Source organism: Sceloporus occidentalis, unplaced genomic scaffold (assembly GCF_023333645.1).
Source record: "Sceloporus occidentalis isolate IW3139 unplaced genomic scaffold, rSceOcc1.0.p SCAF_10, whole genome shotgun sequence".
Classification (NCBI taxonomy): domain Eukaryota; kingdom Metazoa; phylum Chordata; class Lepidosauria; order Squamata; family Phrynosomatidae; genus Sceloporus; species Sceloporus occidentalis.
The window spans coordinates 34,120,794-34,147,345 of record NW_028316990.1 but is presented as its reverse complement, the minus strand read 5'-3'; the positions used below and the strand labels follow the sequence as shown (position 1 = coordinate 34,147,345).

The 26,552-nt window shown below is 38.7% G+C and overlaps 1 protein-coding gene across 12 annotated transcripts in view; it reads right to left on the bottom strand.

Annotated features, from left to right (window-relative positions):
- Positions 1-941: 941 nt before the first annotated feature.
- The window catches only part of SUN1 (Sad1 and UNC84 domain containing 1), a 47,095-nt gene continuing 21,484 nt past the window's right edge, over positions 942-26,552 (bottom strand). For 5 of the 12 annotated variants that reach the window (XM_089540317.1, XM_089540323.1, XM_089540316.1 and 2 more), the window contains 19 exons: positions 24,243-24,269; positions 23,962-24,156; positions 22,464-22,586; positions 20,893-20,976; positions 20,409-20,519; positions 18,508-18,606; positions 16,412-16,505; positions 15,733-15,791; positions 14,615-14,760; positions 13,365-13,592; positions 11,483-11,569; positions 9,868-9,911; positions 8,903-9,041; positions 7,874-8,128; positions 7,075-7,159; positions 6,477-6,592; positions 5,045-5,212; positions 4,314-4,406; positions 942-3,159 (listed from right to left, as the gene is read on the bottom strand). In XM_089540317.1, the coding sequence (XP_089396443.1) occupies positions 3,049-3,159; positions 4,314-4,406; positions 5,045-5,212; positions 6,477-6,592; positions 7,075-7,159; positions 7,874-8,128; positions 8,903-9,041; positions 9,868-9,911; positions 11,483-11,569; positions 13,365-13,592; positions 14,615-14,760; positions 15,733-15,791; positions 16,412-16,505; positions 18,508-18,606; positions 20,409-20,519; positions 20,893-20,976; positions 22,464-22,586; positions 23,962-24,156; positions 24,243-24,269 (2,264 nt within the window). In that variant the 3' untranslated portion in view covers positions 942-3,048. The remainder of the gene's footprint in view (positions 3,160-4,313; positions 4,407-5,044; positions 5,213-6,476; positions 6,593-7,074; positions 7,160-7,873; positions 8,129-8,902; positions 9,042-9,867; positions 9,912-11,482; positions 11,570-13,364; positions 13,593-14,614; positions 14,761-15,732; positions 15,792-16,411; positions 16,506-18,507; positions 18,607-20,408; positions 20,520-20,892; positions 20,977-22,463; positions 22,587-23,961; positions 24,157-24,242; positions 24,270-26,552) is intronic. The other 7 variants (XM_089540318.1, XM_089540320.1, XM_089540321.1 and 4 more) reach the window with 7 other exon arrangements.

The following is a 26,552-nucleotide window of genomic DNA, read 5'->3' as shown; positions in this document are numbered from 1 at the left end:
ACTACAGTTCCCAGAATTCCCTAGTATTGAGTCAGGACAGTTAAAGCAGTCTCCAACTGGGATTGTTTCTGCGGTGTGTTTCGAGCCAAGGACTTGGAGCAGCTGCTGAAGAAAGTCAAGGAACAAAGGACTCTGCGATCACTTTCAAGGGGGAAGAACGCTAAGCCCAGTTGTGTCCAGAGCTGGCATGGTTTTGCAAGTGATCAATGGACAGGAGTAGGGCTGCACCTGTCAGTAGCACTCCACTGGCTGCATTTTATGTACATGAGAAGGCGCTGTCAATGAAGATATGTGTAGAATTCAAAGATACAGCCATCTTAGTCTGTCGAATCAGTCTGTAGAGAGATCTTGCAGCACCTTGGAGACTTAACTTCATCTGAGGAAGTACTAGGACCTCCAGTGCAACTCTGTGGTCAGCATCCGACAGACGCTGACCATAGAACTGGGCTGGAGGAGCTCCAAATGCCTTGCAGAGGGGTTGCAGGCATTAACAGAGGGTCTTGGAGATGTCTCATCTATAGGGTCGCCATGGGTCAAAATCGACTCGAGGGCAGTTAACAACAAAGGATGATTTGAGGGGCAAAACAGATATGGCAGGGCTGCCTCTAGAATCCCACACATGAACACCAAAACAGAGAGTAAACAGAGAGTAAAGGGGACAACAGATAAATCACCTTCACCAGCCACCCAGAATAAGGTAAACTTTGGCCAAGAAATGGGAAATTGCAGGAAATCATAAGGAGGCTGGTTTAAACAAAAAGTCATTTCTGAATGCATTTGGAAGAACGCTTCTTTGCTAACTCAGGTATACCTGTGGAATATTTACTGCTGCACACTAATAGTATACGTTGTTTTGCTGAAACTAATCCTGTAAATGAGTGGCAGCTGCTTTCTGAAGGGTTTAAACAATTACCGAGACAGTAGGAGACATTCAGCATAAATACCAAAAGAAGAAACTTTTATTACTTAGTCCCAAATATTACATGCGTCTTTCAAAAATTAAAACTCTTAAACATTTCTTAATAGCTCCTTATCGGTTTGGAGGCAGCGAAGGACACCAGAGACAAATGTTCTGAAAAAAGCATTTACAAAAATACATTGCACAAAGTCCTATCTCCGTTTCTTTAAAAATAAGTTAATGCAAAAAATTCCCCGCTCCTTTATCTTCCCCCCAATTTGGGTTTATACAGGATAATTCTGATTTATATATTTAACCTTTAGTTTATGAAACACCTGTACAGGTTTTTTTGCAAGCCCTTATCATCAAAAGGACATTAGTTCTGTTTCTACCTGGACCTAGGTGAAGATATGACCTCCTAGAAATAAAACTCTGTTATAAATATTTGAGGACTCTTGTGCAACATACATGAACTCTGTTCAGAAAACCAGTCAGCACCACCTTATCTTTCCCAAAATACGAACAATACTTTAACTTGATCTTTCCCAAAAGCAGGACGTATAGTGAAAGTTTCCGGATACCATCACTTTAAGGAATCTTTTTTCCCTAAGGACGGTTTTTAATAGTGTTTTCAAATTAAAGTTTAAAAACGGATGTTAAGTTGCAGAGGCATGGCAGGAGTTTAGTGTCCAAGAAATTCCATATTCCACAAAAAGATGTAGGAAATTTTCAGCTGCGCTACTGAAGGTAATATCCAAGTTTTTTTAATGTGTGTGTGCGCATATGTTTGTTATATATACAGATGACATTTTTTGAGAGTTGATATGAAACCCATGCCCCTGAGTTTTGCACATATTCAGCTCCGTGAAGTTTGCTCTGGTAGTCCAGAGAGTAGCAGCAATTCCAGAGTATGCATCAAGGTTTTCAGAAAACAAACAGCGCAAAATAGAATATGTGAATACGCTTGAGGCATGTATTGCATTTGCATGTTGTCTCATCCAAAGAGTCAGCATTTCTAGCATTATCTAAGTCTGCTTCATCTTCTACATTTCGTTTGCATCCCGTCCCATCACATAGTATCTACACCTGTGAGCATTTCAGTCTCACCTAAGCCACTTCCTTTTAATGTAACTTTCCCTCCCTTTCTTCAGTCCATACTTGTCCGACTTTGTACTGAAAAACTTGGACGAATTTGCCTTTAATATAAAAGGCGATATAACAAATCCATCAGCTATGTGACGTCAACTTGCTCAAACGAAGAGCATGTTTTTTAAAACTATAGTTTTAAGCCTTTTCTGTTCTAAAAAAGAAATGCTGTTGATGCTTGTTTCTTTAACAATTTCATCCCTAATCTTTTGACCAGTCTTTTGGTTGAATAGATTCTGTTCCTGTTCCACAGTAAAGAGATATTGTTAACAAATAAATCCTTTCAGGAAGAAGTGCCAAATCCAAGAGATTAATAAAGCATGCTACAAATGAAGTCAGAAAGTTCCCCTTAAAAACACACATTGATGTAAGATCCTGCTAAGAATGTATAAAGGATGTGAAGTGGCTTCAGGACTTGGAAGCTGTGCCCATAATGTATCCACAGGGATGCCATGCGTCACACCATTGGTACAAAACAGTTTCCATCACTTCGAAACTCCTTGTGTTGGAAATTTAAGCAAATTTCACTAAAGTGACTGAAAACTGCATAGCCACATGGTGTGACATACTACATCCGTGGTCATTTTTGGATTAGATACAAGTTAAAAGGTGAGCCTCAATATTTAAAGAAACAACAAAAACAAATCCCCAGGTTCCTAGCTGCCAAAAAAAGTTTTAAAAGCTTTATATCCTGAAGTAATAAAATAGATATTTATCAGTTTGCTAACTGGGTTTTGCAAACAAGAGCTGTTGGCATGCATCCCTCCCCTAGAATGAGCACATTAAAAAATATAAAGCTGTCTGGCAGTTACAAGGTGAGCAAAATAACCATTGGGTTTGGTATACAATTCTGTTGGCAGTCTTCTATTTCGCCAAGAAGGAATATGGAACCTGCGGCACATGACACATCCTCAGCTTCCAAGGATTCCAGTGTTCCAGGCTTTCCCTTTATATACATATAAACAGGAAAAAAATATACAGCAAGAAGTAGGAAAGTTTAGTGTTCATTCAGGTCTCCCATGCACTCTGAACCGATAGAGGCACGTATACTCTGTATGGCCCCAGTTGGAAAATATTCTTAGTTCCACTATTTGGAATGCTTTTCCAGTTGCCTCCTGAAAAGAGATCAGTAAGAAGTCAGAGATTAGCCAAGGTCTCATTTTAAAAGTTAGCTTTCTGTTGCATTGGCCCTTTTGTGATGTGTGCTGGATACACTCATATCTAGGATGCACACTTAAAACTCCTGCTGATGGCAGTGGGAATGTGCCTCTCTTTAAAATAAACTGGGCTTAATTGTCCTTAGCTTTGGATAGATTGTAAACAAGAAAAGAGATTATATTGTCATGTCTATAATTTTGTTGTGGGTCTTCACGTTGTTCCTGATTTATGGGAGCTCTAAGGTGAATCTACTGTGGAGTTTTCTTGACAAGGCATGTTCAGAGGGATTTGGAGAAAGTGAGACTTGCCCAAGGTAACCCTGTGCATTTTTTTCATTTCTGAATGGGGATATGAAGCCTGATCTCCAGAATCACAGTTCAATACTCAAACCACCACATCACACAACTGCTATAAATTCGTATCTTCTTTTCCGGTCAAAGTCAGTGAAGGCTCCTGATCCCTTGCAATAAAAACAGAACCAGTCACAAATCAACGTACTATTTTTTTCTCATCATGCCTTGTGTCATTTCAAGTTAAGACCAGATTTCTTTTGAGCTTGCTAGTAGACTTACTAGCAGTTAATATCTTTTGTGGACTTACTTGCAAGGCTGGACTAAGTGAGATGTTTGCATTTTACTTGTCATTCATGAGCCGCTGTATTTGTTTTACTAGAATTAGTAACGGAGAGGAATCTGAATCTAATACTATTTGGTTTACATAAAGAGTACAGAAAGAGCCATTTCTAAGCCCAGACACAACCCAGGATGTCACACAAGCGCCTAGAACCCAGGTTTTAAAAAATGAAAATCCAGGGCAATTCTACCATTGTTAAAACAAAAGGAAATGCAATGGCTTTGACCCTTCCTCCAAACACAAGAGCAAGAAAATTATCTGAAAATGAAACTGGAAGTGATGTCACATAATTTCAAGTTTCTGCACTGTAAGCCTGCTGGGTGTGCAAGTGTGTTTGTATGAAAATTGGCTGCTGGTGTATATAGTCATTTATGTCAGGGAGTGCTCCTCCACTCCATCCAGCCGAGGTGGAAATCAACAGAAAGAAGCCAAAGGCAAGTAAATTATATAACCATATCTTTGAGAAGCGTTGACATACCGTTACTTGAAACATCTGTAATGGCTCTTCATCTTGATTATACATATATTGTCCTAGAAGCACACCTTCTTCTTGATACTCATCTTCAAGACCCTGCCAATATAAATGTTTAAAGCTCAGTTGAATTCATGTCAAAGAAGACATATATGTAAGATTTCATTTTAATTTCAAACTAACTTTGCTATTAAGGAAACGATTTAAAATACGACGATACAGAAAATAAAAGTTATACAAGAAGGTAAAAGACTCTCCAAACAACTGCTAAACATTTTTGTGGGGGAGAGAGGAAGTATCCATTTAATACTAGGATTTGAGAAAGAATACAGCAAACCCTCGGGGACAACGCTAATGCACTACTAAGAATAACTTAAATGTGGACTATGTACAAGAATAGCTTTTCATAAACAATCACATCTTGAATTTCCAGTTCAACCTAAATGCAAAATATACAAAGTTAAGCATTCAGCTCTCTTGGAGTCTCAGTTCTATGTTTTGTTCAAAGCTCTTATTATTTTATCTATTTGGGTACATGAGCACACGCATTTGGGCTTTTAAAAAGAGATCTGAAATGCATTTTCAGAGGGAAGAATTCTGAAGCAGGTTGACTTGGGGCAGGTTATGTAATACAGAACTACGTTGAGTGATCAAAAGTCCCTTGTTTTAATACCTGAAAGAACTGTAGCTGAACATGAACAAACTAGTGTAGCTTATTTTGCCAAAGATAAACTTACATATACTGAAAAATCCTTTGGAGCACTTGTAATATTGCCGGTTGGTGAAAGTGTTTTTGGTATGTGTTCCAGAGTGAAAGCAGTAGGGTAGATCATCATAGAAAGACGAACAACAAGGTATCCCTGTGATCCTTTGAAAGCCCAGCAGTTTCCAGGATACATGTCAGGCTTAGAGGAAAAAATAAAAGTTGTGAAATGGCCATTCAGTAAATAAGGTTTACCGTACCATATATATATATATCTATACACACGCACACACACATATACATAAGGCAAAATATGGACAGGACATTGTGTTCTGCTAAATTAGAAAGTGCTTGCGACCCTATTATCTTTGCTTATTTCACTCCATCACATTTAAAGTCATGAGATTCAGCAACTCAAAACTATTATTAAAAACTATGCTTTTTGAAACAGATTTGATTCTTAATATTCTTAATAGTTATGGAACAGCAAACATGCTCTTATTATCAGTGGAACTCATACTGATGATGTGTTGTATTGATGGGTTCTACATGGCATCAAAGGCACCTAAAATCATCTCTATACAAACTCTATGAACTCTACGTATCATTTAGCTGCCAGAATTAGCAATGAAATATCTGCACCGTACATATGTGGTATGCTATTACAACATACAAGAAGTGTGTTATCAGAGTGTTGCACATACTAGCCCGAGTGTTACAGGGACAATTCTTTCTGCAGCAACATACTGCATTTCAAAAATGCACACCAGTAAAAGCACCACATATTCACGATTCTATATCCATTCTCCTCATTTCAGAAAGCTGATTTACATTTAAATTACTTAGTGGGGCCTTGGTATCTACTGGTGTTTGGTTCCAGGACTCTCCTGTGGATACCAGAATCCATGGATGCTCAAGTCCCATTATATACAGTGGGGTAGTAAAATGATGTCCCTTATATCAAAAGGCAAAACCAAGGTTTGTTTTTGGAATTTATATTTTTTAACAAATATTTTCAAGCCATGGATGCTTGAATCTGTGCATAAGGAATCTGTGGCTATGGAGGGCCAACTGTATAAACATTGAACAAATTTTGCTAGAAATGATCTCAGGGATATGCAGTATAATAAAGTACACATACATATGCCTTCATGGAATCCTTGTCAAAGATTCTAAAAGGTTATAGAAATAGAAATTTAAAAGTGGGGAATGGGTGCAAACCAGACCAGGGATATCCTATATCATATAGGTACAGGAGTAATTCCTGCTTTATCACTGATGAAAAAGATGAGCATTAGACACACCCAAAATTCCAGCAACCCAAGCCTTTGCTGCATTGAAAAGAAATGAAGATTATTTGGGAGTTCAGACACAATCGCAGAAATTCTCTTGAACAAGGGCCTGGATCATCCCATGCCTTTAACAAACACATTATCCCTGCATAAAATCACCAACATTTTAATTACCTGGATCACTACGCGAGGAGACTGAGAGAAGTACCACAAAGGAATTCCAAAGAGACTGATTAATGCTGTTTTCGTTTCGTATGTCTCTGAACAGCGAGTACTCAAAATGCTGCCACCTCGAAGAAACATATTAACAGGAGGCTATTCAGTTTCATTTATTAGATAGTAACAGCCTACACATGCCATTTTACTCTAACCACATGATCAGAAAAAGCCCCAGTAACTACTTCTTCCTGTTCGCCCTCCTGTTTGCAAGAACAGCAGGAATACCTCTACTCCTCTTCACCTCCTGTTAACTAGGATTCCTGTTCAGCTAGGATCACAAACTGTGATTTAAAGTTAGGTTTAAATGGCGGCTTGAGAATTCCAAAGTTATCGGTCTCCCATATTTTTTAGCTGCTAGATAAACATACTTGGGCAGTTCCAGACTGTGGGCCTCACCACAGAAGAGACCTTCTTTGACAGCCACGAGCCTAACTTCTGAAAATACGAAGACCTGCTACCAAAACCAGGTCTAACCTTTGTATTTCTTTTAAAAAATTACTCATCGCTTCCAATTTAGAACAAGCTAAACCCCCACTCATACCTAAATACTTACCTCCAGATTCCAAAGCGAAGTCTACCATGCCAGTCTTATCTTGAGAAAACAGCTTCAGTGCATTGTTGACAATAATATGTGCTTGCTGCAAATAGAGAAAGAGTATGAGAAAGTGGAGGGGAAACTTTAGCCCTGTTGAGTCAATGAAAACTGTGTGCAATTATTTTGCTATAACGAAGTGCCAAATCTTGTTTTATTATGTATCTATTGATGGGGGAGGTGGGGATTTCTGAGACTTTTTTTCAAAGCTGGTGAACTCCTGGTCACTTGCAGTTTTGACAAAAATGCCAGAACAAAAAGGAAAGCAGTTTGGGAGGGAATAGAGGCCATGAAGGATGCTCCCATCCCAGACCCTTGGAGCTTGCATACGGATTGGGTAAGATCATGTAGGCAAAGCCAGTCCTTCAGCTAGGAGGGTTACAGACTGTAGAGTTCATTGTTTTAAAGGTCAATGCCTGAAATTTAAGTTCAGCCAGGGAATGACAAGTTAAGCAATGAAACTAATACAACTAACCAGATGCACTCTTCATTAAAGCATTTTGAACTGTTCAAGGCAAGCGAAGTTAGTTTTCCTTTTATAGCTGGAATTGTACTGTTGTTTCTGTGACTTTTTAATTTAACTGTTCTGAATTCACTATGTGTTGTGTTTCACCTTACCTGCTATTGTTATTTTAGTTTTCATTTAAACTATAACATTTATTTCTACTCATAAAATATCCATAGAGGATTATTACAAGTTATTTCAAAAGAAACAGCATTGCAAAAGTGAAAGTTAGAAAGGTTTTCCAATTTTGCTTACCGCTTCTGTGATGCCTGCAATCCCAGCTTCGTTCACAACACTTGTTACTACCTCTGATGTCGACTTTGCATTTGAAACAGACATGTGTAGACTTATGTTCTTGAGGATCTGCAACTCCAAATCTTGTAACAAAACTCGCAAGTCACTCTTGCTCACAAATTTGGATGTTAGCCATTGAAGCAGAGAGTCTGGCAAATCTCCTTGTTGGTTACCAAAAAACAAAGACTTGATGGATTCTTTAACCTGGGCATCCACCTACAAAAGGACAGTTTAATAAGGTATGTTACCTCATATCACTTTCAAAATAGAAGAGCACTTACTGTATTTATAGGTATGCATATATATTGCGGTGAGTCCCAATAGACCCTAAAAGACCTTGTGGGTGTACAGACACACACACACCCCACTGCAAATCAAATAAACCAAATCGAAACCACAATTGTTTGCCTTCAAATGCCCTCTGAGGCTGTAAAGTCATTGTCACCATGTTTTTAGACTTCCCTTGGTCATTTTATGTCCAAGAGAGATTTTGTTTTTTTAAAAAATTTCCCTCCAAAAACAAGGGTGACACTTCAGGCTTACTTTAGGTCTTAAGAAAGACCTTTCCTGGGGCTAAAATGCCCCCTACAGATGGTTGAAACACTCTTGGGGCTGTACGTGGCCTATGGGCCACACATTGCCCATCCCATTTTAAAAATGTGTATATGGGTGTGTGTGGGTCCAAAACGCGAACCAACAGCACTTCTGTTGTTAATAACTTCAAACCTTTAATCTTGATCTTCAATAAAATGACAGAGACAGCCAACAAAAACATCTATATTAATAATCCTAAATAATTCAGCATCTGAGCATGCCAACCTTCTGTTTGTAGACAACTCTGTGATGCAGTTTACATATTTGTTAGTTGGCTGGTGAAAAAGCCCAACAGGATAACTCCAGAAATCATACTGTATATGTAAAATACCTCATCAGAATTCAGTGCACAAACAAAGGATTTTAAGTTTTGTTAGGCATCTTTTTTGGAGTTACCTTTTCCTGAAGCATATCCACTGAGGCACAACTTGTTTTCAAATCCTGTGAACTTAGCAGCTCTGATTTCACATGAGCCAACTCAAGCTCTAAATGTTTAATCTTGGATAAGAGATGTTGGTTTTGTTTATCCATGTCACTGAAGCATAGAAAGGTAATAAAAGACAGATTTCAGAAATCAGAATTGTTCACATAAAGGAATAGTCAAGAAAGAATTTGTGATTTACACTGAACTAAAACAAAGCGGATTCGTTTATTGTAAATGGTTGTTAGAATTATGTGTATTACATCCATATGAAAGATTAATGTAGGATCAGCCTATCCCTCCTCCACTACTATGTGCAGGATGAATGATTCATACTTTTTCTATCACTAACTGAGAAAATGATGCTTTAGAGTTTCTTTAGCTTCAATGCAGGGAATTTCAAGGTATTCTGATTTGCTAAGAAACACTGGTCTGAAGAAGGCATTAAGTTCTAATCACTTCTCTAAAGTACATGTCTGCAGGAGGGAAAATATTGGACCTACTTTGCTGCATAGTTTCCGTACAAAAAAGAAAGCTGATTATTGAACACGAACTCAGTTTGGGGAAGCTCTTTCAAATCCACTTCCAAATATCTGAATGAATTCAAGCATTTAATGTAGAGGACTACAAATCAGTGGAATAATAGAAGAATCTTACAGGCTTTAGTAGCAATTTTTAATGAATGAATCTTATAGAGTTTTATTGTGAAAGCAGCTTCATACCAATTACTTTGTTGTTGCGTGCGTCCAAGTTGATTTTGACGTATGGCAACCCTAAAGCAAATCTATCAGGGGGTTTTCTTGGCAAAATTTGTTCCCAGGGGAACACCTCTTAAATTAAATCACAGGTGTTAAAGCAGAACCATTGCCATGTGTTTACCAGACATTTTCTGCTACTTAGTAGCAGGGTTCATCATTCAACGTAATATTTTTAGACATACCTCACTGTTTCTGATTTGGTTAGCTCCATTTTCTTTTGGATACCCTGGAAAAGTAACAAAATTATTATTAAATCCCATGAATTCCCCAATCCTTAAATCAGACTATAAAAGAAGAAGTGTGAAGGAAGGATTCCCAGGCAGCAGAATCCTAAATATGGCAAAAATCAGAAATAGATGGCTGGATATTTATAATACAGTAGATATCACAAACTACACAAGGCAAAATTTAGCGTCCTTGGCTGGAGCTTAGATGTTTTCATGACACAGGAGTGCATGGGGAGAAGCAACTCTAATTTCCAGTACAAGTTGCATGTGACTTGGAAAAAATCCTTCTTAAACTACACTAAGGTGGTTGTTATTGTAATCCAACTTTTGCCAATTAACTCAACATATGGCTATGGGGGATGGGGAAAAGTGACAAGAAAGAAAGGCACAGTACTCCTTTCAGAGGACAAGCAATGTCACCTGACATATGGAGTTCCACATAAGACTCTTGATCACAGGACTGAAACCTGCAGATTTCTAATCTTATTTTCACTAGGACCACTTTGCAAGTGAACAAAAAAAATCCTTCCCTCTTCCTGTCTGATCCTTATCCATAATGAAATCTTGCTGGATCCAAACCAGTGCATTTCTTAATTAGGACCACTTTTGCAAATGTTTAAACTGAATGTTGTTATAAAGAGGTGAATGAAGGGCTTCTTAATTCTATTAATATAATTCTGATTTACAAATTTTGAGTATTTTGGCACACTTTGTATCCCTGTAGGTGAGTCAGAGAAACATTTTATCTTCACAACCACCCTGTAAAGTTGATTTGGCTCAAAGGTTATGATTTCCCCAAGGACATCCAGCCAGGTTCATAACTGAACCTGGGAGGTTTTAGGCATCCAAACCCATCATTGAATTCGTGACTAACACTTTTTGTGCCCATGTCACTATGGGGTCATATTTTTTAAAACCTTTTCATATAAAACACTACATTGTTAAGCTTCCACCTTGAGATACCTACACGTTGCACCCAGTGAGGTGCAGAGCCCTAGTCAGCCCTTTAGGAACTGTCATTTCAGACAAACTAAATGCAAGCCCGTTGTTGTTGCTATTGTGCACCTTCAAGTTGTTTCCAACTTTTGGTGACACAGAGAGAATTTGTCTTCGTCCTCCTCTGAGGCTGAGAGAATGAGACTTGCCCAAGGTCACCAACTGGGTTTCCATGACTGAGCAGGGATTTGAACCCTGGTCTCCAGAGTTGTAGTCCAGCATTCAAAATACTACACTATGCTAGCTCTCATCAAACACAAGCCCTAAAGTACACCAAAACCTATTTGGCATGAGCGTAAATTATAGGAGAAAACAGGCAGTATATCTTTCAAAGATGATTGTTTACCATTATGCATTTTCTCAGCGGAAACCTCCAAGAGACTTGGGACTTGTGTCAACCTAGTTTGAAAAGCTGTAACACATGAAAATTTCTCTTTTTCTTCTTACACTGCTTCTGAGCATATTTGTTTTGAAGCATCCTATGGATTTCACTGGGATTTACTTCCATTCATTATGTTTAGCATGACTACCTTCGTTACTGAACATCAGATAATAATAATAAACCAATCTTTACCTCAGACTTTTCAGAGAGTTTTGCAAGGAGATCTTCTAAAGCCCCAATGCGCCATTCATGTTCTTGATGCAAGGCCATGAAGTCATTCTTTAAAAACAAAATGGAACAATTCTTTCTAAAGGTACTGATTTATTTACCATGACATTCCCACATCTGAATACAGTGGTACCTCGGGATACGAATTACCCAGCTTACGAAATTTTCAGGATACGAAAAAAATTAATTTAAAAAAACTGTTTCGGGTTAAGAAAGTTTTTTCGGGTTACGAAAAAACTTTTGGTGCTTTTCGGCGCTATTTTACACCAAATCGCGGCTTTTCCCCATTAGCGCCTATGGGGATTCGGCTTGCGAAAGCCTTTCGGGTTACGAAATTGACAGCGGAACGAATTAATTTCGTAACCCGAGGCACCACTGTACTTCATGGATTTTAAAAAATGAAACATATCGTAATCTCTGTGCACATAAAGCCAAACTGAAGTGGAATGGCAAGATCCATACTGCTTGAATACTGTTCTATTTGAATACTGTTTCAAATAGAAAAGAAGCAAAATGGTATAATTAAAAAAAACTACTTCAAAAAAGGTACATTTCGATTGTTGAACAGGTTTGCATCTGTGTTATATTTGGCAAATTTACAAATATTGTCTGGAAATTAAAAAGCTTCTTTAAGGCAAAGGCAAGAGTGATTCCTCACTGCTCTCTGAATCTGGATACCCTCTGTGCCACTTTTACCAGCAGGCACGCAATATTGCACCATCTCATAAGTTGCTTTTGAACCTGCCTGCAATAGAATGGGGGAGAGATGTGTTGTCAAAAGTTGCCCTTCTCCCAATCTGGCACACAGAAACAAATGAACTCTGCTTTGTCTCACAGCCTAAGAAAAAAACACAGCAACTGAGTTCTAAGCAAATCATACTAAGGGCCAGAACAGACAGCCTGTTAAAGTCATCTTCCAGGCATCTTGGGAGTGCAGCATTTACATGCTGAACACTCCCAAGATATGAGGAAGCTGCCCGGAAGCCATACCACTGGAGCACCCAGAAGCTGTCACGGGGCTTTGGCAAAGTTACCAAAGGCAGCTCTTTTCTGGCCCAAATAGGAATGGATATTTTGGCTAGGTTCAGGGCGGACTGATGCCATGTGTATTTGCTACAGACCCAATGCATCGTTGGTGGGGGTGACCAAGCCTTTCTTTTCATGGCTGTCTGTTTAGGCCCTAACATGTACTGAATATACAGAGTCTCCAATATCCGAAATGCTTGGGACCAGAAGTGTTTTAGATTTCAGACCTTTTCAGATTTTGGAATATTTGCATGTAAATAATGAGAGATCGTGGAGATGGGGCCCAAGTCTAACTTGAAACTCATTTGTGTTTTCTATACACCGTATACACATATCCTGAAGAAAGTAATTTTATAAACAATATTTTAAACAATTTTGTGCGTGAAACAAAAATTGTGTGCACCGATCCATTAGAAAGCAAAGGTGTCATTATCTGAGCCACTCATGTGGACAATTTGGATTTTATAGTATTTTGGAATTCTGAATGAGAGATACTCAACCTGTATTGCATTATGGTTTTGTATCAAAACATGCATTTTTACAAATGTTAATATCTTAAATCAATGTATTTGATATAATAGACTGATTATGGAGTGTTCCTGGTATCAGGTAACAGTATAATTTGTAAAATGATTGTCTTTGTGATAAACTGAACATGCTTGTACTCGAAACACACAAATTCCAATTTATCATGTCAGTTCTTTTTTCCTAATCATCCCCCCTTTACAACAAAACATTAGTGGCTACTCTAACTTACAGGCTTATAATCATCACATTAATATTACTGAGTTGTAAAAGAAAGAGTCCCACACAAAATTACCACTGTTTGATCAGATTTCATCTCTTTAAGGTGCTGGCCCACTACGTTTTTTATCAGTATCAACATTTCATTCTTGTCATTCATCTGGGAAATGTGGGCTTGAAAGTTCTGTAGCAGTAGCAGCATTTTACTATATTCTTCATCCTGGTGATGCCATCTCTCAGACATTAAGGCCATCTGCTTTTCCAGCTCATGCACACGACTTGCATCAAAGAACTTCATAGTTGCCTAGAATTTTTTAAAAAAAATAAAAAAAATATGTTTATATAATGTTTCTACCTTTCTATTAAAAACAAGAAAGACGGGTTGCAATAATGTAAGTGTGTTACAATCACAATAAATCATAATGCAACTTGGAAATGAATAAACACTAAAGCCTTAAAATTGACTGGCACAAACAATTACAACACTATAGGGCCAGCATTTAGTCCTGATTCAAGAATGGTCCACTGCAATAAAATCACCTTCACTGTTGACTAAAAGCAGACAGTGACAGAGCTGGCATACCTCTCTTGGAATGTCATTCCAGATCGCTAATCTTTATTCTCATCACTTCTACTGAACAAAGCATGATAGAATTCAGCAGCCTTGCATAAACCTAATGTATACACATAGAATGGAGGTGGGCAAGAGTCCAAAACTCAAGCAATTCAACCCAACAGGTGTAAGATGTTGAATGAAAGAGCTAATAGCTCACCACATACTGAAGCAGAAAAAAATTGCTTACTGAAGCAGGATCCAGAGAGTTACAATTTTCATTTTAAAAAAAAAAGTTGTAGAGATAGTTTGGAAAGCAGACAAGCACTGGCCCAAAAGGCAAAGACCAAAGCAAGGTTGCAGCCATGCCCCAGCTAGTCTTCCCTTTTCTTCCATGTACCAGCTTTCTCCAATTTGACATCCTTCAGATGCCAAGTACAGTGGGCCCTCGCCTTACGTGGGGATCCGTTCTGGATCCCTCTGCGTAAGGCAAATTCCACCTATGCTCAAGCCCCATTGTAAACAATGGGGCTCGTGTGCGGTGGTGCGGCGGTGCGCGGGGCGCACACGCCCATTCAATTGAATGGGACACACCGCCCCTTCTGCCCCGCAGCTTGAGCGCGTATGCTCAAGCCGCATAAAGCTCGCCCGCGTATGACGCGGGTGCGCTGTACAACTCTCACCATCCCCAGTCTGCAGGTCTATGGTGCTGTCTGCTGTGGTCACTTGCCCTTTGTAGGCTTTGTCAAAAGGCTGTACAAAGGATATCTTACATCTGAGTGCTCAACAGCATACGATGAATCTGGATGAGGTTCAACGACTGTTGCAGAGTCTTCCCATCTGTATGTTCTATGTAAACTTGTCCAATTCAAAGCTGGCAATAATGAAAGGAAACTTTCAGCACCCCAGTGCCACAAGCCTAAAGGAAGAAGATTGAAAGGGGAAAAGGAAAACGTAAGATTCTGCTAAAAGAAAAAAAGGAAGATTTCACAATTTTAAAAAGCAAACTCAACAAGATAAACTAGTCTTAAGAAACTTTAATCATTAGGCTAACAATTCTGATCTCAAAATGTATCTCTTCACAATGCAGTTATTAAATCATGGAAGCTTAAGATCAGAGGGGAAGTGCCATAGAACACTGTTAAGAGTACGTTTTGTATACATAACGTCCTGCTTCATTCTCTGTCACCTCCAGATAAGACTGGGAAACAAACTTTGAAGAGTCACTGCAAGTCAGGTGCAGAGAATACTGTGCTCAACCATGAAACCCACTGGGTGACCTTAGACAAGCCACACTCTCTCATCTTCAGAGGAAGGCAATGGCAAAACCTCCTCTGAACACATCTTGCCAAGAAAGCCCCAAGATAGAGTTGCCATAAGCTATCATTTAATATGCCCCCAAATTTTCTATTTATTTTTGTTACCCTTCTGAAATTCGCTGTGCACCTGAAATTTTTCCACAGGCAGATTAGCATTTGCCTTAATGCTATTGAAATCTATCATCATCAGCCTTACTCCTTGAAAAATCGTACTACTTATGACAAAATGGAGTATGAATTAAATTGTGCATAAAAATGTGAATTTATTTGCCTAGAATAGCCTAAGTTCATGATTTAAGCTTAAGTTGTGTATGCAGTTTTAAAAACTACCTGTGTTTGAAACCCAAGAAGCATGTATTTTATGCTAGACAGAAGGGAAGGGGAGAAAGAAGAAAGGATGGAGGAGGAGAAGAGGGAGGGGGCAGCAAAAAGAGGTTACTGTAATTCTTGGATGAACTGCATTGATTTGTGTGGACCACAGATTGAGCAAGAGGAATACACACATCCCTATAAATAGATAACTTAAACTGTTGAGCTTTCAGACTCATAACTGCTGAAACATGTCCACTCACCTAGCAACAGCAATAGTGGGAGAAGATACAACAATAACCTGAATATCTTTGGAAGGCATCTGGAAAAGAGAGACAGAAATTTCATGTAAACATGTTTGTCACTGCAACGAGTTTCCTGAATACAGTATATATTCACCTTTCCCTTCTCCTTTTGTGTCATGTCTTTTTAGATTGTAAGCCCGAGGGCAGGGAACCGTCTAATTAAAAAGATTGTATGTACAGCGCTGTGTAAATTTACAGCGCTTTATAAATAAAGGTTAATAATAATAATAATAATAATAATAATAATAATATATTTGCTCAATGTAACTGCGAAAGTTAACTAATTCTAAAACTTAATTACAGCCATGATCTACTCAAACAATACCACACATTCTGTATTAAGGGCAAACTATTATGAGACTTAGCTTACACCATATAGATACTGAAAGAGATAAAATTTCATTCTCAAACAACAGGCCATAGTTGAAACAGATCCTTTTGGCATTTTCAAATATATTAAAAGGTGTCTTTTGGTCTTCATGCTGCATACAGCAAAGTACCTCTGAAATTCATTTTTACAAAAGTAGCAGTTTACTGCAGCATTCAAACTAGTTGAGTCTGTAATACACAAGCTAATCTATAAACACAGGTTTCAAAAAAATACATGGAATCAAATTCTGTAAAAAGGTTTACAAACCTTGTAAGAATAAACACATTCAGCAAAGAAATCAGGGTAACAAGTTGATACCATCCAGTCCCAAGCCACCAGAATGCTCCTGCAGCTGCCTTCCCTGGATGAGAACAGATGTACTAAATGAGCTGGAATGTACTAGAATAATCCAAGACAGTAGTTTTCAAAGGTTTTAGACTCCAGGGAAAGTTTCCCATTTCAATGTGTTTTAAAAATACTTGTTCTGTGCAGATGATTCCGGTCCATATTTCATAGTATTTTTAGTTCACACAGGTACTTGCACCCATGGGCCCTACAAAACCTACACCCTGGTCCTTTCCCCCTGTTCCAGGAGGACAGAGCCCCGAATGACTCCCGTTCAGAGCTAAGTTAGCTGGCTGGAGGTTTCTAGGCCATGATGGCCAGGGATTCAAAAAGCCGGAGTCCCTTCCCCATCCAAAAAAATCTTTTTCAAACTCTGCTCCAGTTACAAAGTCTGGATAAAATATATTAGTGAATTATATAACCATAATTTATGTTAATTAGCTGCACGATTATGTATATATCTCAGATTGCATATAATTCAGTGGTGATTGCTAATTCTATTTTTGATTATAGAACTTCTTTAGATGTTACTGTAAGCTACTTTAAGTGTGATATTGCCATGGAAAAACAGCAAAGGAACAAAATGATGTTGGTTATGACTGCTGTCCAGTGTTGGCTGGGATGCACCCTAGCAAGACTCCAGTATTCCCTTGGCAGATGTATACTGCAGGGATGATCTGTAATGGTGGACAAGTTTGCCTACTGATCTGTCTGTCACAAAAATCCAAGCTTCCCTGGAATATAGTTTGAAGACCACTGTCTTAGTAGGAGGGTGAGCAGAAATACAGGATAAGGTTGCAAAGAGGACACAAATTGCTAGAGTAAATAGACTTTGGCAAGTTACCACATACATGCAGATTTAAAAAAAAATCAGTTCAAAGCAGCTTCACATTATATTCTATAGCCAAGTTCCAAGGGTATCCAGTATTATTCAGTAACCAAGACTTTCCACCCTTGCCCTCACCCATGGCTGCAACCTTCCATGACACTAAGGGTCTCCTAGCTTTACAGGTTGGATACTGAAGGTAAAGAGGATTGCGCTTAGACTGCAAAAACAAAAGGAGAGGGTTGCTGATTCTGGCTGCAGCAGTAAGACCCAGTGGAAATACACCATCGGAACTTGGCCTACATTAGTGACATGGAACAGCGCATAAAGGAAATAGCATGGAATCATGCAGCAAGAAGTTTAGTAAAGCAGCAATTCTGGTCTAACATTTATGAATGAATGTTGTGTGTTAAAGCTGCAATCACAGCGTCACTCTGCTGAGGGCAACCTTAGTAGAGTACAATGGAGCAAGACGTTTCAAGGCTATATGGAACTTAGAACTACAGGGAGTCAGCCCTCCCACTCTTTGAAAGTAATAATCTCCTTTTGCCACTAACAACTTAAGCAACGACAGAAAAACCCCAAAGGCCGCTTAAGACAAGATGCATTTCCTACATGGAAATGCACATAGGCAGATGTGTGAAAGCTATCCCCATCTGAATGTAGTTTCCATGGTCTCCTCTGAAAATAAAAGCATTGAGTTCTCAGTAAGATAGGTTTGATCAGGGCAATCGGATGCTGGCCTAGGCAGAAATAGTTAATAAAATGAGCCTACTGCTGTGGGAAAATGGGAAGAAGTCTGCCAGGTAAGGGAATACCTGAGCCGCTGTGTGAACTTGATAGCGGCATCAGACCCTGGGTTTATATAGAACAAAACACAAGGTGTTTGGTTGTCCCTGATCACTTGGCTCTCTGGGTAGAGGATTTTGTCCATAGGGCTTACATTAGTGTTTTTAAAGAGCCCAAGCTCTCTCTCTGCCTCATAACCCTGAACAGTTGTCCTGATGGTGAAGCGAACTCCATGGTGTTCAACAGCAAGTGCTCTTTTTGTAGCACATGTGTAATATTTGAAGCAGCTTTATAGACATGTTCAATTTAATAAGCTTATATCATCTCATGTAAGATGCAAGTATGATCCAAAGGGCAGACACATGCATGCATTCATGCACATACACACACAAACAATAGTAACCTGGAGACACAACAGCCAGCCAAAGGAGTGAAAAAACCTTCCTGGGCACAAACCATCCTGCTGTTCCCATTCTTTGCAACATATGTAGCAAGAAGAAACCTATCACAACACAGATGAATGTGAACACAGAAAATGGAAGCCATTTGCAATTAAAACCAACGTTATAAATAATTGACTGACTTTAAATCTATATACAAAATGAAGCACAAGTATCAAAGCAGAAACAAATGAGAGCTAACATTATAGTCTGCAATCATTTTGACAGTGCTTTTAGAATCTACTTGCCAAAGAGTTACTAATAGGTTTCTTTAAATTACACGGCTGGTTTTGAGAGCGAACATTTTCACTGAAAGAGCATTACTGCTATGCAGCTTTACAAAATAATAATAATAATAATAACCTAATTTTCATATGATCATTTGAAAGTTAAGCACATTTGAATCTATAGTAAGTAGAGTAAGGATGTAAAAAGAAATATTTTTATACACAAGTGTCAGATGGACAGATCTGTTGAAATGGAGCAACAAGACAATGAAGGTATACAGAGATGAAAGTTTATAGCCCACTCAGATACGATTTTCTAATTTTTGGCAACCTTCCCCCCCCCCCAAAATTCCCAGAATCCCCCAGCCAGTTTTTGTGAGCAACTATGCTGGCTGTGGATTTCTAGGCAATGTAGTCCAAAGAAATAATTTTTCCAAACTGCAATATAGATTTGGTAGGAAGCAGCAGTTACTATTTCAGCCCAGCTACAATGCTTATCTCATCTACACATTACATTTCCCCAAAATAATGGGTATACACTTAAAGACGCAATGTAATGCATCAACTCTTCAATGATTATGTAAGAACCAATTAATCTTATACATATTTCCCTGGGAGTAAACCCCCAGAAAGCAGTGGGACTTATTCCCAAGTACAAACATTTCTAGGATTAGTTTTCCATTCGTTTTCTAAGTTTTTCATTCTGATATTGTTTGCATTCTAATTTTTTTTTGGGGGGGGGAATGATGCCATGGTCGTGAATGAGCTCAGATAAAAGAAGGTATATATGTTTGTTCATGGCTTTCTCTGTACATGTTTTGCATTTCTGACTGAAAGCTTAAAATGCTCTGGGTTCTTATTACCAAGCTATCTAGCAATAACCAGCCAGTTTGTAAGCAAGACCCCCCCCCCAAAAAAAAAAAAAAGCGACTAGCTTATAAAAGCTTTAGTAACCTACTACTAAATTTCCATGCCAGATACAAAACAAGAGAAGGTGCTTCCTCTGTAGGAAGACTAGAAATACAGGCTAGGTTTTTTTTAAAGACAAAGTAGTAGTAGTAGTAGTAGTAGTAGTAGTAGAGTTCTTTCCTGACTCCATCAACCTGTGGGATTTTATGCTAGTTGTGGAGGAAAGGGCTCTGCACTTCAATGGATACTGAGTAGATTGGTGGAAAGGGAATTCTTTTTCCATTAGTTTATTCACTGGCCTTCATAGACTTCCAGGTCTCCTGTAGCTACAGGTTTGTTACATAGATGGCTGAAATGGCCTTTTATTTCAACAATCAATATATTTTTACTTCTTTATGCCATTGGCATTCTTTTACTAAGATCCTTGTTTTGCATGTGCATAAGTCTCTTTTTAGAACAGCAATAAGCTGCTGCATTCCGTTTTCCTAGTGTTTCTGTGACATATGTAGAATGGGGATTATCTGTGCCAAGCTTCCTTGGCAGCAGGGGTCAACCTAAAACCAGAGCAAGAGGCGATGGGCGTTTGCTATTCTTAAGTACCCTCCCCAACTGAGTCAGTCTAATCTCATGGAGCTCTAAAAAAAGCAGCAAGAGTGTTTAAGAGTGGAAAGATTGCGATGATAATAATGAAGCAAAAGAAATAAAAAACAAAAAAGGTACAAGTCAACCTGCATAAGAAAAGATGTGCCAAATGGTCCTTGCTACCCTTTTAGACCGTGATGATTGCATGTGGCCTGTTGTGTGTGTTTCAAGGTGTTTCTTCCCCTTACAGTCATCACCTGTTGGTTGTGGGTAACAATCAATTAATACAACACATTCACCAGTAAAATCTGCACATAAAAGTAACTTTTCTAAGCTCGGCCATTTACCTCACTGGTCTGTGCCACATGACACACTTGTGCTGCAAGTGGGCCACCTTTGCTTTAGCTGGTAGATAAAACTAAAGCCCACAGATAGTTACATCTATAAAGCTAAGTTCTAAATTCTACAACTTCTAAAGCACAAAAGGACTTAGGCAGTTCCTCTGAGAGCAGGATGATGATTCATGGCCAACATGCAATGCTTTTCCAGCCTCCACAAAACTATGAAAGATCACTGTAACATGCAATTCTAACCCAAGTTTCAAGAAATAAGATATCAAACTATACTTACACAAGGATTCTCCATTTATCCCCAGGTGGCCATCTTCCCTGAGAAATTCTTTTACATTCATGCTCCCACAGTAACTAGAGTGTGCTACAACAGGAAGGAGAGAAGGAAGGAGCCAAAAAATAGAATGAAATAAAATAATTACATGGGGAGTGGGTGGGAGAGAGAATACAACCCAGAGGACTCATGTAGGTCTTCCCAATAGCAAGCTTGTGCAATTTGTTTTTTCTTTCAAAAGCCACTTCCAGAGGCAAAATTGTAAAGCAGCATTACCCATCTGTAAAAGCATCTTGCTAGTCAAGTACAGAAAGAGAAAGAAAGAAAGAAAGAAAGAAAGAAAGAAAGTTTCTTTAATTGGGGAATGGATGGAGGAGATGCAAGCCCAAAGGCCTCGTATTTGGGTGTGCGTGTCTAAATTATTGGCATCTCCAGGATTGTACCTATATAGGCAGTAATCCTATCTGCATAATGGAAGTGAATTATTCCATTTTCTTGGAAAGTCAAGAATCTCCTAAGAAATCGGCCCAGAGGTGTGTGTAGGTATTTTGGAGAAAAGGATTTTAAGCCTCCTGTAAAATGGATCTTGGGGGGAATGGAGATCCATATAGACTCTGCCAAATATTAATGTATAAGACTGAATTCTGATATTGTTTTCCTACAGCTACTTAAGCTCTTGGATGATTTTTACTTGCTAATGTTTATCCTGCTAGATGTCTTCTCAAATTCATCAGACTTTACATTTCCTACATTTCCATTTTACAAATGTCCTCTTTTTAATAACAGAGACTAAGAGATGTCAGTTTGGTTTTCTTTCTCTATTTGCAAGTGGAGCAAAAAACAAAAAAACCAAAACCCTTTCATACATTTATTTTTTGAAAAACAGTAACAAGCGGTCAGAAAGAAACTATTCCTTGAAGAGAAATGGTAATCAAAATCCCTGAAGGCTAATGCTAGGACCCAAAGAATGTCTCAAAGGCCTAACCCTGTCAGGTGGAATCTGTAGACCTCCATGCTTCATCACAATTTTATCATACTTTTACAGATTCAGAACAGGTTTTTCATGTCGGATGAGAAGTACAATTATAAAGATCTCACATGGACATTGTATCTGTGGTTGTTTGGATCCTGGCCAAATAAATGTTTAATGGGCAAGTTGTAAGCAAAAGCTTGTAAATTTTACCCACTGGATGACTGTACTTTTATGGCTGATATAAGCTGCTGACCAAAGCAAGCCAATATGTTTAGGTGTTTAAGTATAAATGATGCAGTTTCATAATCAAGGTTAAGTTTTCCTTACATACCACATCATCCATGCCATTTCAACATGGGGCAGGAGTGGAGGAACCCTTACGACCAGTACCCTGTACCTTGTATACCAATGTTTCCAAGAGAAGAAGAGTAAGGCTGGCAAGTGAGTGCAGGAAAGAAGTCAAAAAGATTACAGTGGAAGATGCCAGAAAGTTGCCCAGTGAATTAGATCATGTGAGACACAGGCACACACATGACCCAGATAATTGTTTTTAAGTGTGGCATGGATGGACAGAGAAGACGACAATCTAAAATAAAAAAAGTACCTTTACAATCATAGCCCAGCTTCAGCAAGATCATTTGAAAGAGCTGCACTATGAGTGATGTGAAAGATGTTGTGGTATACTTGGCCACTTGCAGAATCTTACTTGTGTAGAAAGTGAGGGCCCCTATTAAAAGAGCAGTAGAATAACAATGTTTTATTCCATTTCTTAATTGGCCCATCAAGAAAAATGCAACCCTAATCCAAACAGGTGCAGGATGTTCATTCTTTATCTGGGACTGAGAAACTAGAATGCCAAATGGAAAGAGTTGTCCCCTTGGCCACAAGCGATGTTCCAAGCAGGCAAAGTGAGAAATATTTTTAATCTTCCATTAAGAGATTTTACATACTATTCAGATGTAAATACCAATCCCAGAACAAGAGGTGGCAGAATATTTCTGCATTGTTCCTTTTCTGGAAAAGATTACCAGTTTCTAGTATTTACTCTTTCAAGCTATTAAAGTAAATACATACACAAAACAGGTTCATAAAAAGATTTGCATCTTCAAATTATGGCAGGGAAAGAATGAGTGACTATCCAAATTTTCTTCTATTGCAGTTTCAACAAACCTATTCTCACACCTTTGGGGTGCACTAAAATATTTAGAAAGTAGGGCTACATATATATCAGGATACTGAAGGCTATTAAAACATGTAATCCTGATAAATCTATGTGACAAACCAAAGAAATGGCAGCCCCGATGGAAGGTACTGTAAGCGACCAAAGAAGGGCAGAATGTTGTGCTAGATACAAGGTTAGATACAGTCATCCTGGATGGAATGTAGTTCTGGATACTGGGCACTTAGAAGTAGAAAGTCAACATTTATCTTTTCTAATGCTCCCTCAATAAGAAACAACAAAACCACTACTTGTCCATTAGGGAAATGGACATTAAGTTCTCTTCATAACTCACTTTGGTGACCCTTCATGTAGTCCTGAAGTGACTTTGGCTCATTGTTCAGATGCTAACATGTACATGTTATGCTAACAAAACCAAGCTTTTTTAAAATTAAGCAATGAGATGTTCTCCTGACAATGGACATTTGCAGTGGGAAGTGGCCATATACCAGTCAATAGCAGACAGGAGTCTAGGCACCCCCCCTCAAAAAAGCTACCCAGTTTGGAGGAAGCCACTGGTGATTATGGAGCAGGTATTTCCAAATTATTTTGATCTTTACTTTACTATTAAAAATAATGCTAATAATAATATAATAATAAAATTTTATTTATACACCGCCTCTCCATCAGGATCGAGGCGGCTGTGCTTTTCGGAAGAGGTTCAACAGCACGTAAGAACTTCCTTTGTGTCAGAAAGGGTCACAGATAAAATGTCACAGAAGTACAAATTCTCAAGTTATTAGAACCATACTCCTAAACCAAAAGAAATCACCTTGTCAAGCAAAGTTAAATACAGCAAATTGTCAGCTTTTTAGAAACATTTTATTCACGCATCATTTCTCAACACCAAGAATCTCAGGAGACTGAATATAACATGACTTACTGAACTTGTGTTTTTGGTTTCGATCCCTGGAATAAATTCTTGAGGGTGGCATGTGCGGAGTTGAGTATGCGGTGAGGACCTCCTTCCGCTCAGAAAGCATACTGCAGTCATTGCAGGTATACCCATTGCTCAGTGAAGCCTGGTTCTCAGTCGTCACTATGTCACCGTTGGCCTGAATCACCGTAGTACCTCCACCTGTTGAATTGGAATAGATGACCTAATAAACTAAACCAATGAATCAAGAACAGAAGCAATATGAACAGCAAATACTATCTTGTTACCTTTGGGATCACCATCGTCATCGAGACCTAAAAATAAAAGAAATGAATGGATAGAATTCAAGGAGGTGCATCTTTCTAGGTCATCGCTGACAATTATGTATATTTAAAAATCCATTTGCTATTTCTAGCATCATAAATGAGAAAGCATTGTGGAAAACATTATTACATACAAGGCAGTGTATTTTAAAATAAAACCATCTGTTTCATCTACCAAGTAGGATTACATTTCCAGGTGGAAATGTAAAGCAACAAAAACCTGTCTCTTGTTTCTCATGTGACTATTGGGGAAGCTAGATATTTGGAGACACATGATGTTTCTGTTGCTTAGTTACCACTTTTTTTGCTCTAACAGCAGCTCAACACACAGCAATAAAACAAGGCTGTTAATGCCAGAGCCAACAGTTAAAACACAGTACTAGAAGTTAGCACAGGTTTGTTCAACCTGGGCAAAGGGAGGCCTACAACTAGGCTAGGTTAAGTAGCACACAGCCTAGAACTACGACAGCACCTTTCTCTGCTCACACAGGCCCAAGGTCTTCTCTGAGAGCAGTGCTGCTTTTGGGGCGTCCAGTCCTGCACTCTTTACAACAGAGTAAGTGGGAAATTGGCCTGAACAAAGTCAGACCTCAAGTCAGAGGATTATTAGGAAGGACAAAAGGCTTACACATTTCATTTCTTATCTGTCTCGTTGGATGCTGTAGCCCCACAGAGACTCTTAAACACACACACAGACATATACCTACACCAAATACCAAGAGGCTATATTCTCAAGATAGCCTAAGTAAAGGCTTTGTCTTAAATCTGTCTTTGATGTCAATTTGCAGTGACAAAGTAACACCTTACTCCAGTTGGAAATTAATGAGCTTGTTATACAAATCTAGCAATCCTCATACAGCATGACTTGTTGAGAGGAAGAATGTAAGCTGCTTTTCAAAAGTCTTCTGTCCCTCTGCTTCCCCCTTCTCTAATTTCTCAGGCACCTGGCTTCCTCCTTTATTTTAAGACAACACTAGCAAATCTTCACTTACTTGCTCAGTATGTTATGTTGAGATCTGTGCTTATCTTGCTGTTTCAAGTACAAAGCAGCTGAGATGCAATATACACTCTAAAACTCACTTCGTAACATGTTTAGTTCTAAGTGGTAGTAGACAATTGGCACAATCCACCAGCTATTTTCCTGGACTACAGAGTTTCTGTGCAGCTATTCATTTCAATGGGTGTTCGTGCAATGTTACATCCTGATGGCCTGTGCTTATTGTCTATTTGCACTAACTGAACACATGTTACATATGCTTATTGGATTTAAAATATTTAAATTGGGGCTCCAAGATGATTTTAAAAGTCCTAACTGATAAAATGTAGTCTTTATAAATTAGATCTGTGTATGTTTATTTTAGACTCTAACTATAGTTTAGAAAACTCACTGGCCAATATTGTCAGATGTAGCTACGAGGATGGATTCTTCTCATCATAGCCACGTTTATTTGCGAGGCATGATGTGAAAAGCAGTGGCAGTCTGCCTTTCCCACTATGCCTCACTGACAAGAGGAGGCTGGCTACATCAGCAACAGAGCCCTACTCCACAGCACCTTGGAGGCATCTAAGTTGGGTTGGGGATGGCATTTGCAGTTGCTGAAATGGTGCCATTATCTTAAATGTGAACTGCAATATTTACTGTGTTGTGGAGTGTGTCCCGAAACCCCCCCCCCCCAAAAAAAACTACTAGAACCAGGTTTTTCTGGGCTAGCTAAATTACAGTTATGATTTATAGAAACACCATAGAATCTCTGGCTGGTTGAGCTTCCTATTATAGTTGGGAGGCAGCTTTCTCAGTAAAGGTGTATAAGAACAGGAGAGGTAGAGGTGTTAGTGTATGTTTTAATGATGTACTAAATTTGTTAAGACAGCTAGAGTTATAATAATAATAATAATTTGTTTTATTTATTTATTTATATACCGCTATATATGTAGGTATTGGACTAGGAACCTGGTTAAAAGGGTTCGAATCCCCGCTCAGCCATGGAAATCCACTGGGTAAGCTTGGACAAGTCACGCCCTCTCAACCACAGAGGACGGTAATGTTAAACCTCCTCTGAACAAATCTTGTCAAGAAAACCCTGTGATAGGTTCACCTTGGGTTGGCACAAGTCGTAAATTACTTGAAGACACACAGCAACAACAACAAAGTCTAGCTTATGACATAAATACCAAAAAGATGTCAACCACGGTTATTAGATAATGCATACATATGTTGCAACATGTGCAATCTTAAAAGAGGATTTTTTTTTAGAGTGAACAATTTCTTTTTGT